Raw genomic sequence first — 17,409 nt, 5'->3', positions numbered from 1 at the left:
CCCAACCTAAGGAAGGTGCCAGCAGTGGGATCTTACCTGTTCCACTATTGCTTTTGTGATCACGCACGTCTGCACATGCACCTAATGCACACACATCTTTCTGTTTTTTTGTAAGACCTTAGAGGCCAGGTTTTGCGCCTGGGGCTCTAGAGCAGTGGTTGCTAATCTTTTTGGACTCCTGTGCCAAAAATTGCATGCACATTAGTGCATGCGCACTTACGTGCCAGCACCCAGAATGCAATGTGCACCCCCCCACGCCCCCTGCGCATGCGTGTGCAATCCCCCTACATGCCACCCACCACCACCCCCTTATCTGCACTGCGCCTCACAGCTGATTTTTTGGCTGGTTTGAGGTCTTTTTCGGCCTCCCAGAGGCTTGGAAAAAGCCTCTGCAAGGCTTCTCAGGCCGAATAATATGCCCATTTTATAACTTCCGGTATTACAGGAAGTGACAAAACGGGCCTATTCGTCCTGAAAAGCCTTGCAGAAGCTTTTTCCAAACCTCTGGGAGGCTGAAAAAGGCTTGAAACTAGCAGAAAAATCAGCTGTGAGGCGCGCACATGCACAGTGAGTTAAGTTTGCCTGTGATTCGCATGCCAGCACAAATGGCTCTGCGTGCCACTTGTGGCACATGTGCCCTAGGTTCGCCATCACAGCTCTAGAAGATATGAAGGGACCCATCTCCTGGCTGTACTCGTAATTGTTGACTCTGATAACTTCCAGAGTCATTTTGTTGAGATGATCAGCTATATAATTTGATAAAATAAATAAGGATCCTAATTGCCAATTAAAATAGAATAGAATAGAATTCTTTATTGGCCAAGTGTGATTGGACTCACAAGGAATTTGTCTTGGTGCAAATGTTCTCATTATATATAAAAGAAAAGATACATTCGCCAAGAGTTAAGAATTATAAGGTACAACACTTAGGGTACAATAAGCAATCAAATCATACTAGGAAACAGTCAATATAAATCATAAGGATACAAGCGACAAAGTTACAGTCATACAGTCACAAGTGGGAGGGGATGGGTGATAAGGAGTAATGAAAAGATTAACAGTAATAGTAGTGCAGACTTTGTAAATAGTTGGAGAGTGTTGAGGGAATTATTTGTTTAGCAGAGGGATGGCTTTTGGAGAAAAAAACTCTTCTTGTGTCCAGTTGTTCTGGTGTGCAGTGCTCTATAGCATTGTCTTGAGAGAAGGAGTTGAAACAGTTTATGTCCAGGATGTGAAGGGTCTGTAAATATTTTCACAGCCCTCTTTTTGACTCGTGCAGTATTCAGGTCCTCGATGGAAGGGAGGTTGGTAGTAATTGTTCTTTCTGCAGTCCTAATTATCCTCTGAAGTCTGTGTCTGTCCTGAACCAAACCAGACACAGTTATAGAGGTGCAGATGATAGACTCAATAATTCCTCTGTAGAAGAATAAAAGCTTCCAAACATAACCCAAGAAGAAGGATCAAACACACTGGAAACCAGCATCTTCAACTACATCAGATGGACCAAAAAGATACCATAGCTGATGGTATCAAATGCTACTGATGTATTCATTTATTTATTTCTCAAATTTATTTGCCACCTATCTCGCGATATTCAGAACAATTGGTAGGATTGAACCCCGTCTCCATTTAGTGTAATTTCCAGTATAGGTCAGTCTTAGAGACAACCAATGCAGTTTCTGTACCATATCCTACCTAGGTGAAAGTCTAATTGAAATGAGTAATTTATAATTATAGCAGTAGGGAGGGTTCTTCCAGTAAAACTCTTGTAACTTCCTCCTTTCCTAGGATAGATACATTTCCCTCACTTAAGGACCATCTATATGCTCCTGATCCCTAATTGTACATCTCAAGTCCAGGATGCATAGCTGAAGCTATCAGTGTATTGACCTAGACCAGAGGTCTGCAACCTTAAACTCTAAAAGAGCCATTTGGACCCATTTCCCACAGAAAAGAAAATACAGGGAGCCACAAAACCTGGATGGGCGTGGCCAACTCAGCGTCACTCACTCCCACCCAGTCACATGGCACTCCCCTAGCCACGCCTTCTGAACTCATAGCTGCTGCTCCATGGCTAATTCTGAAGAGCTTTCAGCCATTGAGTCAATACACTGATACCTTCACTTTGTGCACCATTTGTATCCTTTCACTGACATTTCAGGAAAGGGTGATTATCTTCCACGTTGAAGCTCTGAATGCTATTGTATATATGTCTGCAATCATACTGCAAGGTTTCTAAGCACTTAGGATATTTGCACATTTTAAAGAAATGCTTAGTAAGATATGTACCTGCATATCTTATACACATCTCCTTACCCATTTGTATTTTAAGAATTGAATGGCCATCAGGAAAGCTGCTCATTTTGAGCATTAGGAAAAGCTCTGAAGTTCAAAAGACTTGTGCCATAGAAGAATTGATTGATTGGTACCATGGATGTGATTTACCGTTCATTTTCTCAAAACTCATTCCATCTCTTTTACCCAGGGAGAGATTGCTGAAGTGCACTTTGTAGGAGCAAATCCAAGGAGTTCTACAGAGTATATGGTGAGATACGAAACCAATGGAAAGATTGCACAGAAAAATTGAGCGAATCCTTATATTCCCTGCATTTGACCAAATAATTCCGAGGTGCAATGTCTTTATTTTTCTCTCTCTCTCCCCCTCCCTCCCTCTTTCTCATCATAATTGCAAATATGGAGAAGAAAGATGGGGAAGAGGAAACAAATGAATACAAAATATATAACTGTGAAGGAGATTTAAATAATAAGCCATTAGACAATCTAAGGAGATCCTCTGATCTTATCCAATATATATCCATAAGTGATAGTTTCTGGGGAGCTATTTTACAGGTGGGTTATTTCATGTCTCTATCGCTGCTTATTCTTTCCAGGCCAATTTTACTTTCCTTACGGTGGAGAAACATGATAACATTTCTAAAAGCTGGCAAGTGCTGCATGATGATGCCTCATGGGATACTCGGTAAGCAATCCCGTCAAGACTTTATATATTTCAGCAGATACCCAAACTGTGCTACATTTTCCAAAAACAGATGGACAGAATCATTTGATGTCACTTCGGGTTTTTAAAATATAGAAACAGTGCAGGGAGGTCAAAAATCAGGACCTGCATGGAAAGAGGTGTAAAGGTTCATTCATCTCTGGAAAGTTCCTTTTCTGGTCAAATAATACTTGAAAGTAGACAATCATGGGGAGCATAGAGCTTGGGAGGAATTGTTTCAACACTTCTCTATGTGCAATTGCACCTGAATCAGTGCAACCATAGGATCTGGCCAAAGGCATGGCATGCATCTATCCCCAGGTTCTATGGATGTGCTCTAGTGTTAATTGCAGTGGAGGGGAGAAACAAAATGTATAGATTTATCTACATTGCGTAGATAAAATATAATGATGGTTCTTTAATGTGGAGGCTGTTCCAGTTCATCTGTGATCGAAGGTGATGAAGTGAGAGGTTGAGTTGTGTAAATATAATAATCCAACCATTTATGCTGTTAATATATGATGTAATCATTCATTTGTACATATTATGCTGTTAAAGACTTTGAGCATAAATGAAAGATAATTTCCAAGGTTGTTGGAAACTCTTTCCTTGAAGACATTGGCTTTAAAAGTACAAGGCAGGTAGTGTTCCTCCTTTCCCCACAATGAATGAATTCCTATAATCTTAGACTATAATGATGCCACTCTTGACTCCTGACTCCTACTGTCTCTGCTTGTCTTTCTCCTACATATAATCCGGAATGTCTTTACCTGTAATGCTGTGGTTTCTCTGACTTTGTCCTTGACTTTCAACCCAGAAGGTGTTGGATTAGTACTTGGAAAAACAATAGACAAGCTCATCTCACCTTTAGAAATTTTTATGAGAAAGCCTTTTCTATCCCACAGAATTTGGTAGCATCTTCTTCTTTCTTCCTATGGAAATCTGAATTTGGAAGAATTTCTAGAAAATGTTTGCATTCAGTTCACTATTCCACTAATGAAGGTGATTTAGAGTCCACAGAATGGGTTACGTCTTCAAAGCATGGAATTTTGAGAGACATTTTGCTAGTTTTTGGTTTTATTTTGTTAACTGCAGTATCAATATAAATGCAGCAGTTTTTCGGAAACTATAAAATGAGATTATATGATTAAATCTTGAGTTGAAATCCTATTGAAACCTGAGATTTATCTGCATTTGACTGAATCAACCTGCATTGTCTGAAGACAATCACTTCTGTTCATGAAACTTGTTTTTTCCATTAGGTTGATCTGGAAGAAAGGCACGATGGGCCAAAGTACATCTACAATAGAATGGCACATCCCAAAGACCAGTGAATCAGGAAAATACAGAATACAATATTTTGGACACAACAAAGAATTATTTAGTTCAGTTCAGGCATTTAATGGGTCATCCTCAACATTTGAAGTTTATAATTGATGATTTCCTATTGAAAAGCATCAAGTTGCCCTTTCAGCTTGAAAAAAAAGGATAATCTCATACCCCTCCATTGTCCATTAAGACTTTGCAAGTTGCTATAGCAGAAACAGAAAATATACTATCTGTTTGACTGTGTGTAGCCTGCAGTTTCCAGTACTATCAAACTTTGGAAACTCATTATATTTGCATACTACTAAAATTTATTTTTGTCAGTTTTCCAACACAAACCCATCAGAAGTGAAAGAGGCTACTAAATTTATGTCCTGTTCTTTTCAAAATAGTCACTGTATCACCACCTTGGTCAACGATGCCCTCAAAACCATCCTGGAAGTAAAGGACCATCCTGGAAATAAATGTTCTTCATTTCTTCTCTTGGGAAATGGGCATTAAATATTGGAGAAACAAACTACAGCATGGTGTGAATTCTTGTTAGCCTTCCCTCTCAATTCTCAGAATCTCTTCTTGATAGAGCAGCCACAGTTTCTGAAATTTAACATATGTATAAAGGAGCTAAAACTAGGACTCCATGTTGGTTGAGATCCATCACAGATAATACCTCAGCTTACTTGGAATGATCAACAAGAGAACCAGTAATTAAATCTAATCAACAATTTGGAAAGTGCTTTCTTGAACTTCCATTAGTTAATTTGGATGAAAATTGACTTCACCCCTTTCCTAAGAGGTCTGTAGGGGGCATGCATAAGCGCACCAACGTGCCTACTGTGATGGGATTCAAATTTTTTACTACTGGTTCTGTGGGTGTGGCTTGGTGGGCATGGCAGGGGAAGAATACTGTAAAATCTCCATTCCCACCCCACCCACTAACCTGCTTTCCAGCTCCATTCTCCTGTGCAGGGCAACAAAAGAAGTCCCAGCCAATCAGCTGGGACTTGGGAGGCAGAGAATAGATGGGGGCAGGGGCAATCAGAGGTGGTATTTGCTGGTTCTCCAAACTACTCAAAATATCCACTACCGGTTCTCCAGAACTGGTCAGAACCTGCTGAATACCACCTCTGGCTGAAACCAGTTGGAGCCAACATCCATTGGGGTAGCATAGGAATAAACCTAGGCAGTTTTGACAGTCCTTGGCGTGTTTTCTAAATAAGCCCTCTGTTCCACGTGCTAAAATAACCAGAGGTTAGTATAACACCATTAGGAAATCCTGAAGGTGCCTCATTAAAGGTGTGGTTCCTACCTCCAGCAATGCCTATCAGGATTTTCCACTGCAGCTAATACAGCCATACCTGGAAACTTTATTGCATTTAAAAACATAGACATTTGCTTATTCCCCGGTGGGCAGTGACAATAAAAATTAAAAAAACAAACAAAATATAAGCTATTGTTACAGTTATAGATTCCTGTTAGGAAGAATACCCGTAGCAGCCACCCCTGGCTTTCAGATGTATTGAATAGTAAACTACTGACCTCTTTAGCCTTCCAGAGCAGATTTCCAGTGTATATGTAATCCAGGTGAAAGATTGTTCTTTGCCACTAAATAGAAGGCATGTTAGACTGGGCCCTAACCAACAAAATGAAATTGAACATAAAGTATGGTATTACAAAGGCAAGAAAAACCAAAATTACAGATATAGATTAGGTGAAACCTGGCTTAATAGCAATATTTGTGAGAGGATCTTGAGAGTCCTAGTGGACAATGAAATATGAGCCCACAGTGTGCAGTAGCAGCCAAAATAGCCAATGGAATCCTAGTGTAAAGCATCCAGAAAGTATCCATGATATCAATCACTCCGAGACATTTTTCTCCAATTGATTTATTTAGAAACAGACCTGGCATGTCAAAGGCAATTTCCCAAGTGAAATTATTTTCACGCGTTACACAGAATCCCACCTTCTCTCCTCCCTTCTCTCCTCCCACTTCTACACTTCATAAATCATGAGAACCAATTAACTGCCACTGGAATTTCTTAATACTACATACAGAATAACCTTGAACTTTTCAACTCCTCCAACTCTCTAAAAATGTGGCAGCTGAATTTTAAAGCTGACAGCAAGGTTGTATTAACAGAGGGATGGAAGCAAGATCATATTTAGACTAGTTCGCCTAATTTTGCAAATCATGGTTTATTGATAATTAGGTTTATGCAGTGTGGTATAAACCGTGGTGTACAAATAACAGTGGATAAGGTGTGTTTCTTTTTGAAACTTAGCAAAGCCTATTAATCCAATCAACAGGTCTTAAGTAAGTTTCCTTACTCTTATAGCAATATAATATCCCAAGTTATTAAGTGACACATCCATTCTTATTCTAAAGCTAGCGGCACATCCATTCAATCAATCCATACCCTGTTTAACTCTTTAGGAGGGCACTTAAGATGGACGTTCCTTTGGATGTTGGGGCCAGAGTATTGATGAGCAGATCCTTTGAGCTGTGACACATGAAGGGGCTCCCCAAAAATTTATGTTGCCCTGCTAGGACTTTTCTGTTTATGTGACTGATTATATTCTGTTTTTATTGTTGTCCCCCGCCCTCCCATTTTTGCAAGTTGAGCAGTCTGATAAAGACCTTAAATGAATGACTAATCATTTCCCTGCAGAATCAAACCATTTCACTTCTTCATTCTACCAGGTCCAGATTTCTTTGCATTCATAAGGGGTTAACTCACCTGGGAGCTCAGGAGGGGAGTAAACCTTCAACTGCAGAAGTTTATCTTAAAGGGGGATGGTCCTTCCACCATTTCAAAAACAAGATGGTCTAACAGCTGTTTTAGTCCCTTGCCCCATTTGTGTCAGTCTCTAATTTTCAGAAATTGAGGCCAAATTGCTAAATAGAAGATGCTCTATGAGGGGGGGGGTCAAACTGGATTACTTCGAGGGACGGAACAGCTTTGTAGTTCTCCTCTGCGGGCTGGTGGCGGTGAGGTGGGGACAGGACAGATGCCTTCTGCAGCACCCTGCTGGCCAAAATGGGGTGCGGGTGGGTGGGTGGTCCATTTTCAGCCTGTTTGGGGGCTGTTTCCAGCCCATTTTTTGGCCATATTTGGCTCCGGTTTCAGCTCGAATGCTGCAGGCCATGGCGCGTGAAAATGAGGCATGGGGGGCACACGTAGCCCAATTTAGCTGCCTGAAGCACTACGGGCTGGTCCCTTGATATTTGCAGGCTGGCCCCATGGGCTGGCCCCCGGGCCTTGACTTTGACACCCCTGCTCTATGATGAGACGTGTGTGTGAAGAAAAACCAACAACCCCACAACTATTCTCAATGGTGTCAACGTATGGGTGGGCATAATGGTGGACATAGCATTGTGATGGAGACCCCAGTCTTTCAAAGATCTGCTGGTCCTGAGCATGGATGGAATTATCATATCTCCTTTCAAATAGAGACTCCATCACTATGTCTGTCCACCATCTTGCTGGTTTTGACCTCACCTCCACAGCTTCCACTGACTATTTTCATAGATTCACTTCTCTTCTAATCAAAAGTATATCTAAGATGTACAGAAGTACTTCTAATCTGTGTTGGAAATGTGGAAAATGGAAAACGTGAAAGGTCATTTTACGATGCACAGTGGCCTTGTGAAAGGACAAAAAAAATGCCAATACATAACAGAATAACAGAGTTGGAAGGGACCTTGGAAATAGGAATATTCTGCTCCCTAGTGTTGAGTCTATGGAAATTCAAGCTTTTGATTGATTGGATGAACAGAAGGACATCTGTTTTGGGATGTTACTTGCTCATTTGTAAGTTCATACAATGAAATATGTGTCTTTGTAAGCATGATAAATTTTATATATTTTATATGTATAATATATGTGTATTTAAAATATTTAAAGTCATAGTTTCAAAAATACTTCCTCAGAACAGATGTATAGGACAAGTGCAGGAAAAGCTCTTGTGGCCCTCAGAATCCCCTCCAAACTTCCAGCGTAGTGGTAAAAATAAGAGGGAAGATTCCGGAATATCTTCTCAAATGTGTTACATAAAAGAAAATAAAAAAATCATTTCATTCCCAGCTCCCCAAATGGGGGGAAATTCACCCTGTCCCTGTTTATAGGTGCCCATACTCACTTTATATCATTCGTGTATCCACTATAATCTCTAATGAATGAACCACGTTCCTTGAATGATCCTGCTGTTAAATAAATATGGAACTGAATAATATAAACTTGGAAAAGTACATGGCGAGAGTTCTGGTAAAATCAGGCCACTCAACATGAAGCCAGCTGAGGAGATACTGGATGAAACATTTTGAAGCATGCCAACATTCAAATGTTTGCCATTATAACACGCATTAGCTATTTATTAGATTGTGCAATACAGTAAAAGAATAAAGTATAAAGAACCGAAATATAAATATGGAACCATAACTCCTTCCATCTTTCTTCCTTCTCTTTCTTCCACTTTCCTTTCCTTTCCTTCATCTATCAATCAGTTACCATCTCACTTTTTTCTGTCTTTTCCCCCCTTACATTGTAATTCCATTCTCTTTCTCTTTTAACCCTTTTTAGTCCCTAAATCCCCAAATCATCAATTCAGTGTTCCCTTTTTTCAGCAAAAAGCCCATATAAGATGTCCAGTCTTTCAAGAAGATCATTACTGCATTTTGGCCAGCTTTGCCATTTCTGCAGGTTCTCTCAATGTTATAATCTAACTTTCCAAGGGTGGGAGGGAAAGGGGGCATTTGATTATTCTATCTTTGTGCATACATTAATCAGGTACTAATTTCCTATGATTTTTTTGCTAGTTCAATGTACATAAAACCCAATAGAAACAATGCTATTTTCAGCATATTAGTTCACTAGCAGGGTACCCATGCTTCACTATGAAACTATGTGATCGGGCAAGTTTTGGGGGAGGAAAATAAGGGGTGGAAACTGTGCCTCTGCCTACCAGCTTCCATTGGTATTTATCTGGCTAGCGTCCTGTCAGTGTGTGAGTTGAGGGTTGTTTGGAAACTGAAACATGGAAACTGAAACAGTATCTGCTGTGTGAACAAGGAGACAGCAAGGAGCCTGGGTGTGCTTAGCTCAAGTGTTCTGTACTAAAGCTGGTTCCTGCTGTGAAACTAAAACTGAAACTCCTGTCCTCTGCTTTGTATTTGGAACAGATTTCTATTTAGGTGGGGAGGGGGAGTAGAACTCCTTAGCATCAGAGTGTGTTAATAATAATATACGAAATACTAATGATCTGATGGTCATTTCGAAAAATCCTTTCTTAGCGAGCATCTAAAAGCCAAGAGGAACATAGGTGCCAAGTTTCTAGACTTTATGGCTCTAGAGATTTTGTGAGGATGCGTGAGTGGTATTTTGCTTTTATATATAGAGATAATAACTTTTGCATCATTATTTGGATTTGTGCCCAAAATTTCCTTGGTTAGTTACAACTCCACCATGCATGATTAGAAGGTCCCTTCTTCCTTTTCATATCCCCAACCCTGGTTTGATATTCCTTTATCCATTTTTGACTGCTTGGCTGGTACTTTATACTATTGAAACATCAATACTGCACAATACAAAAAAGATGCTGAGACTTCAGAAAGAGTGCAGAATAGAACAACATAGATATGAAGGTAGGGGGCTGAAACATATGATGAACAGTTGCAGGAACCAGGTATGTCTAGTCTAACAAAGAGAAGGGTGAGAGGAGATAGGTCCTCCAATATTTGAGAGGCTGTCACAAAGAGGAGGAAGACAGCCTATTCCCCAAGGCACCTCCGAATTTAAGACAATGGATTAAAAGTTATCAAAGAGAGATCCTGTCTAGAATGGAAAGGCTTCCTTTCAGAAGTTGTGGAAGCTCCAACACTGGAGATTTTAAAGAAGAGATTGGGCAACTGTTTGTCCAGAATGGTGGTTTCCTACAGGGGGTTAGACTAGAAGCCTTCCAAAGTGCCATCCAACTCTGCTTATTCTATTCTATTCTATTTTCTATATTCCTATTCCTATTCTATATTCCTATTCCTATTCTATATTCTTATTCCTACTCTACATTCTTATTCCTATTCTATATTCTTATTCCTACTCTACATTCTTATTCCTATTCTATTCTATTCTATTCTATTCTATTCTATTCTATTCTATTCTATTCTATTCTATTCTATTCTGCAAAATGAAATATTGAAATCGAGTAAGCAGACTGACAACATCTGCTCATATATTTTTAAAACCAGTATTCATGGAAACATTCCCACTTTAGCATATGTTGGTTTACGAAGAAAGATTCAACTTCAAAATTGCACTGGAATATTCTTCATTCTTAGGATCAATGTTCAAGGCTTCTTCATAGGCTTCCCCTGCTTGTTCCATTTCTCCATTGAGCTGATGAATCTAAGAATGGCAAAATCTTCAGCATTGGCTTCTCTTTTCCTGATTTTCTTCTCCATCAATTTCTTCAATATACACTGGCATTTATCTCTCTCAGAAGAGTCAAATTCAATCTTCAGCACTGCAAGGTAGTGTTTGATGGCTTCTGATTGCGACCTTCTGTAAAATTCTTGAAAACGCCCATAATTGAAATGGAGCTGTTGTTTCTCTAAGGGAGTTAGGTTGCTTATGGTAAGGAGCTTCTTCTGATATGCTTCATCTGCTTTTTGCAGCTGTCCTTTTTCTGCATACATCTGTGCGAGGTCAATATTAGCATAGAAAAATTTGGGTTTACGCTCCACCGCTTTTTCAAAATAAAAAATGCACGATCTGATCAATTCCTCCATTTTATCAAATCGGCTTTTCTTTTTCATCACGAAATACTGTGCTCTATAACAAAGGCCAGTTTGATGGTACAAGAATCCAGCATTTGGGGTCAAGCTCAATGCTTTCTCCAAATGTTGCAATGCTGTCTCTACATCTCCTTTCTTTCTGTAAAATTTGGCAGCGTACCTTAATACATAAGGAACGTCAGGATGGTTTTGGAGGGCTCTTTTAATCAACTTTTCTCCTTCTTCCATTCTGCCTGCTTCTAGGAGGTTTACTGCAAGTAGAGGAACAACAAATACATCATCAGGATTCAGTTCCACTGCATGCCTCAAAGGTTCCAGGGATGACTCTTTCCCTGAATGGTTTTTGGAAAAATGATCTTCCAGGCGGTATACTGTGATTGCATAGCCTGAGTAAAATTCTGGGTTTTCTGGTTCTTTTTCCAGGGCTTTTGCAAAGCTCTCCTTGGCCTTTTCATAATACCTGGCTCCAAATTTTAGAAGCGCCCAACCCTTGTCACAGTAGATCTGTGGGAGCTCCAGCTTATAAGGAGACTCACTTCCAAGTTGCTTGCAGATGCTTCCTACCTTCTCCAGGTAGGCTTGGGATTCAGTAAGATTGCCCATGTGGTAGTGCACCCAGGCACAGTTGCCCCAGGTCACCAGGCTTCCCTTTTCAACATCCCCAGGGTATTCTAGGGGCACAGCCTCTTCCGCTTTCTGCAAGTTTTCCAGGGCTTCTTCCTTCTTGTCGTTCAGGAATTTCACATAGGCAAGAAGGTTGTGATTTTGAACTTTGGATTTATTGATTAAGAACTGGATCTGCTCAGCAATTCTTTCCTCCAATTCATCAGGATCAATATGCTCTTTCTGCAACTCCCATGTAAAATGGCATTCAAGTTGTTGGAGATTCTCCTTTAAACCTTCCTGGGAGAGGAGACTGCAGGACAAAAGGAAAGAGAATGAGACGTGTACAATATGCAGACAAAGAAATTCAATTCAAGAGTACGTTTTATACTACTTTTTTAACTACCTTTTATTTAATGTATAGATAGAAATCAATTAGTGATAATTAGGCTATGTATCTAGATGGTATTCCTTGGTTATACCGTGTTTCTCCAACAATACGCACCCCCCCCCCCCAGCATGTTTTTTAGGGATAAAATTAAATTAAATCCCTCCCCCCAAATTTAGGCCTATTTTAAAACATGCAAAATTGGGGAGGAGGGTGGCGGGGGGACTTGCCTTTAGGAGTGCCCCGCAGGCAGCTACACCTCGTCACCAGCTGCTCCTAATGGCTGATCATGGCGGAGAAAGGATTGCTCCCTACCCCTGCTAAGCGCCTTTGCTGCAAACCCGGGTATGGTGTTGGTTGCAGGCTGGGTCAGCGGGCAGGTGGCGGCGGTGTGGATGTCGGCCTTGGCAGGGCACTTTAAATCGCGAGACCTTCAGCGCCCGCCACTGCTGCTTCCTCCACCGCTCTTGCTTTCCCTTCGCATTCCTCCACCGGCAGCGTTTCAGCCACTTCTTGGGTGGGGGAGCCGCCTCTGTAGCTTCCACAATTCTCGCTGGTGCTGGTGAGACAACAGTGGCAGTGCCTGTGGGAACCGTGGAAGCGTTTCAGCCGCTTCTTGGGTGGGGGAGCTGCGTCTGTAGCTTCCACAGTTCCCGCAGGCGATGCCGTTGTTGTTGTAGATGGCGCCAGCCTCAGCGAGAACTGTGGAAGCTACAGAGGCAGCTCCCCCGCCCGAGAAGCGGCTGAAACGCTGCCGGTGGAGAAATGCGAAGGGAAAGCAAGAGCGGCGGAGGAAGCAGCAGCAGCGAACACCAAAGTTCTCACGATTTAAAGTGCCCTGCTGAGGCCGACATCCACACTTCTGCCACCCGCCCGCTGACCTGGCCTGCAACCAATACCATATCCGGGTCTGCAGCAAAGGCGCTTGGTGGGGGTAGGGAGCCCTCCACGCTCCACCATGATCAGTCATTAGGAGAGGCTAGTGACGAGGCATGGCTGCCCACGGGGCGCTCTAAACGAGGGTGCGAGAAATTAATTCACTCCCGAAAAGATGGCCTAGCTGTTTTTTCAGGGCTCAGAAAAAATAAGACCCAGCCTTATTATATGAGAAACACGGTATTTTCCCATTGTAACCTCAGGACTGCCTGTATATTAAACTTTATGCCTGCCCAAAATGTATTAAAACCTATATGACTGTGGTATGATCAGTGTTTATGATCATTGCAAAATAAGAATGAACTAGAGCAGGGGTCGCCAACCTTTTGGACCTCAGGGACCACCAAAGTCATAATTTTAAATCCCGGGGACCACTAATATGAATTTTGACTGACAGTGGCTTGCTGACTTTGGTGTGTGAGAGAGATCTGATCTAACCTCCCTCTCTCCCTCTCTCATACACACACACACACACACACACACACACACACACAAACACACGGAGGCAGGAGTGGGATTTGAATTTCTTAACAAACTGTTCTTGGGCGTGGCCTAATTTGTGGGTGTGGCTTGGTAGTCATGTGACTGGCTGGGCATGGCTTGTATGTAAATATTATAAATATTTATGTAAATATTGAATTTTTTACAAAAAAAGAGCAACTTTCACCCCAAATCAGGCAAAGCAGGCAGGCAGATTGAGTTGCTCACAGAATCATAGATTCACTTAGAGATTTGTGTTTCTGCCATCGGCTATCTGAGTCTGCAACTGGATAATAGAACCTTCAGTCCTAAGGGACTGAAGATCTAAAGATTAGCTAGAAAGCAAGAAATCCAACAATTTCCTGCTTTCTAGCTAATCTAAATCTCCCAGCACAGCAGAACAGTTGATGGTCGGGGGAAAAAAGAAGAAGGAAAAATAACAACTTAGCAGGCAAGTTTGCCAGGTAAGGAGTGAGTGGGTGGGGAGGGTTCCCGTGGGCCAGGTGGGTGGCGCAGCCTTGTGTTCCTGTGCAGCTGTGGGGGTGACATTTCTCTGCGGACCACCAAAATTTTCTCCCAGACCACCAGTGGGACGTGGCCCACCTGTTAGCGACCACTGAACTAGAGAAATCTTTATTAAAGTATGGTCCCAGAACTTCTTGAGGTCCCTCAAGACCTTCTGAGAAGTCCATGTAATCAAAATTATTTATCAAATATTGAAGATATTTGCAAAAATGTAGAGCATTCTTCTCATTTTTTAAGATTTGTTAAAAGTTTATAGATAAGGATAGTAGGAAAGATCTTGGGAGATTAGGGCAAGAGACACTGCTAAGGGAACCATCAGACAAGAGACAGCATAACCCACAAATGGACACCAAGCTGAGAAAGAGGCTCAAAAGAGAATCTCCCCAGTTTTTCAGGCTGTAGAAGAGTTGGAGGGGGGGAAGGATTGTACTTTCAGATTACAAGATTTTGTCAATGTAGCTTTATCATAAAATAGAATGAGCTCATATGGTTGTGATTCCTGTATGGTTTACAATGTTAGGCTGATAATAAGAGCTTTTGCATGAAATATATTTATTTATATTCATATCTAATGGTTGAATATTAGTTTTATATAATTTGATAAATATTCTACAGATGTGTCAATGTTAACTTTTAATACTGTAAATATGGGTACACTCTCCACTCAGAGTTACCAGGTGGTAAAATGACTTATAAATAAATTTAATAAACAAATAAACAAATACCCTTATAAACAAATACCTTTATAAACAAAAGTTCCTTTGGGGTCCTCCATATTTTTTAAATTAGGTAGGAGTCCCAAGAGCAAAAAGTTTTGAAATGCTATTATTCTAGCTGTTCCCAAACTGAACACTAAAAATCTCCACAGACTGTTCTCATCCTGGACATTCATATTTCGAACTGTTACCATCAGGGAGGCATTACAGATATCTTAAAATGAGGACTAATTGATTGAGAAACAGTTTCTTTTCCAAGACAGTAACTGTCTTGAATCAAACAGTGCATTTGTGATTTAATCCTATTATTGTTGTTGTTATTATTTTAATTTTTAAATACTCTGTAGTATGATTGTGATGTGGTGTTTGGGCACTGTGCTGGAGTAGCTTTCACATCTCATTCTATTCGTGGAATGCAATGACAATAAAAGCATTCTAACATGCCCTCTGAATTGGTTGGTTTTCAATTTTCAATTGGGACAAGAATTTCCATCATAAGTTGTTGCAGTCCTAAATTGAGACACCATGTGGGCTTTTTTGCTGGAAATCGGTAAAAAATATTCCAAATCATGATCACATGACTGTAAAATATTGCAACTGGTAGTAAATGCGAGCTAGTTCCCACACAGCTAGTTGTGATATTTCTGACAGTCATAAATGGGAGTAAAGGTTATTACTTTTTCCAAGGCTGTTATAACTTTGAGCCATTGTTAAATGAATTATAAATTGAGGACTACCTGAAGAATATTATCTTTTTTCATTTAATCTATTTTGAGATCTAGTTTAAAAAACCCATTTCCCTAACAACTAATCTCCCTCCCTGTGCTCACCGGTACTATTTATATTAGAAATACTAAATTGTGCATGAAAACGATCTAGTAATTGGCTCTGAGACTTAATGTTACAGATTTAATTGTATTCATTGCAGTTGATTTATACTCCGGATAATTGCTTTAAGTTCCTTTACGGCATTATACATTTAAAAAACAGACTGTGTATTTTTTTTCAAGAAAATACCTAATCCTATAAAAAGAAGCTGAAACTTTGCATAGTAAAAAAGAGCTTTTTAACGCTAAATACTTCATAAGTAAAATAACTGAGGAGGATAATATAACGTTACTTCTTGTTCACTTACCTCATATTGCCTGGTTAGAAGTTTTTTTTTTAAGAGAGCTTGCTTCTCTGAAAATAATGGGTTTCTTTTCCCGATGATCTGGTCTGAAATGCTGCATCGGTTTGTTGCTACTCGCTTTTAACTTGTCATAAAGGGAAACAAATTGAGTTTCGTTTCCTGTTTCTGGAAAAGGAAACTGAAAGTTGCTCTATTAGCCCACCCAGATGTAGGATCGGTTTTTATTTCTCCTGGTCCTGCTTGTGTTGTTCCGGTACAATTCCGCATTCTAGCAGATTCTTTTCTGTAAAGAAATTCTGTATTTTGATTTGTTGTTAAACAGCAGTGCCAACGGTATGATGAGTGGGACTCTCTTGTTCTTGAAAGATGTCACATCCTTTAAAAAAAACCACGATCTGTTGAAAGTTTCATTTGTACTGGCTTTGTACTGTTTTCCAAATGAAAACGAATGAATTACCGTATCCAGTAAGCTTCTGTGCCCAAATCAAAATATGTGGGAGCCCCGTTTTGTGGCTTGTCACCACAGTTTGGCTTGGTGTGTTGTATGGACCCCCGTTTGTAATTTAAGATGTCATAGCTATTACTACAAATTAGTGTGTTGTGGGTGTTAAGGCAATTTCTAATGACACTACATGAAAATATAATCCCAGAGTCTTCATTGTGGGGGATCCACATGTTGACCAAACCTTGAATTGGCAAAGCCAAATGCTGGATTTGAGGTTTTTTTAAAAAAAATGCAATATGAAGTTGCACGGAGATCCATTTTATTGGAAGATGTAGGGCTGATCTGGGTTTTTTTTTCTCTCCTGGTGCTCAGGATTGCTGCAATATGTTTTGTGTTCATCTGTAGTGTTCTTAGATGATGTCTCTGGTGAGAGGTTGGGTTGTTACTTTGGTAGTGGAACACTTGATTGGTGTGGGTGGGTTTGATAAATTGCATTTGTAGTTTGCTGTGACTGATGAGGATATCCAGGAAGAGTAGCCTGTTGTCGTTTTCTTCACTCCTTCTGAATTTTATACCTTTGTTGACAATGTTGATGGTTTTGTATGTATTCTCTAATTGGTAATCTAGATGGTAGAGTTGTGGGTTGTGGGACTCCCCCCCCCCCCCAAGAATGAAATATTTTGAGGAATATTAAAAAGGCAAGATATTATATTTCTCCAAAGGGAGAAATGGAGAAACATATTTAAGAGGTAGAAAGCAACCCCCACTTTTTCTTAATAGTCCACAGCAGATGACAGCACTTAAGGAGATAAAGAGCTTATTGAAAGAAGAAGCCATTATCTAGATGATTCTATTCATAAGCAAAGCAAATACTGCAGGCAGAAATCCATTCAAGACAGGATATTTTGAAACTGCTTGTAACAAAGTTTGACAGCAAAAACAGATAGGAATAGAAACAGCCCCTCATCCAAGATCCAACACAGGATGAAAGCCATTAGCCACAATCTGAATTGCCCAACACCCTTTCAGACCCTTTCATTGCATCCCCCCTAGAGCAGTAAACCTGGAAGCTCAGA

At 40.4% G+C, this 17,409-nt stretch overlaps 1 protein-coding gene and 1 pseudogene across 4 annotated transcripts in view; one reads left to right on the top strand and one right to left on the bottom strand.

The window, feature by feature from the left end:
• The window catches only part of ASAH2 (N-acylsphingosine amidohydrolase 2), a 214,973-nt gene extending 210,135 nt beyond the window's left edge, over nucleotides 1-4,838 (top strand). For 2 of the 3 annotated variants that reach the window (XM_087964167.1, XM_087964165.1), the window contains 3 exons: nucleotides 2,486-2,545; nucleotides 2,892-2,980; nucleotides 4,261-4,838. In XM_087964167.1, coding sequence (XP_087820293.1) covers nucleotides 2,486-2,545; nucleotides 2,892-2,980; nucleotides 4,261-4,435 — 324 coding nt within the window. In that variant the 3' untranslated portion in view covers nucleotides 4,436-4,838. The remainder of the gene's footprint in view (nucleotides 1-2,485; nucleotides 2,546-2,891; nucleotides 2,981-4,260) is intronic. The other variant, XM_087964166.1, reaches the window with a different exon arrangement.
• Nucleotides 4,839-8,665: 3,827 nt separating this feature from the next.
• LOC113432660 (interferon-induced protein with tetratricopeptide repeats 5-like) lies at nucleotides 8,666-16,024 on the bottom strand (annotated as a pseudogene). The gene is made up of 2 exons (XR_015749353.1): nucleotides 15,892-16,024; nucleotides 8,666-12,024 (listed from the first exon to the last, which is right to left on the bottom strand). The product of XR_015749353.1 is annotated as an interferon-induced protein with tetratricopeptide repeats 5-like (transcript).
• Nucleotides 16,025-17,409: the final 1,385 nt, after the last annotated feature.

Source organism: Notechis scutatus, chromosome 4 (assembly GCF_049901735.1).
Source record: "Notechis scutatus isolate UNSWTSFEM ecotype Mainland chromosome 4, rNotScu1.2, whole genome shotgun sequence".
NCBI classification, from domain to species: domain Eukaryota; kingdom Metazoa; phylum Chordata; class Lepidosauria; order Squamata; family Elapidae; genus Notechis; species Notechis scutatus.
The sequence above is the reverse complement of the archived record's forward strand: the minus strand, read 5'-3'. Positions and strand labels throughout refer to the sequence as shown.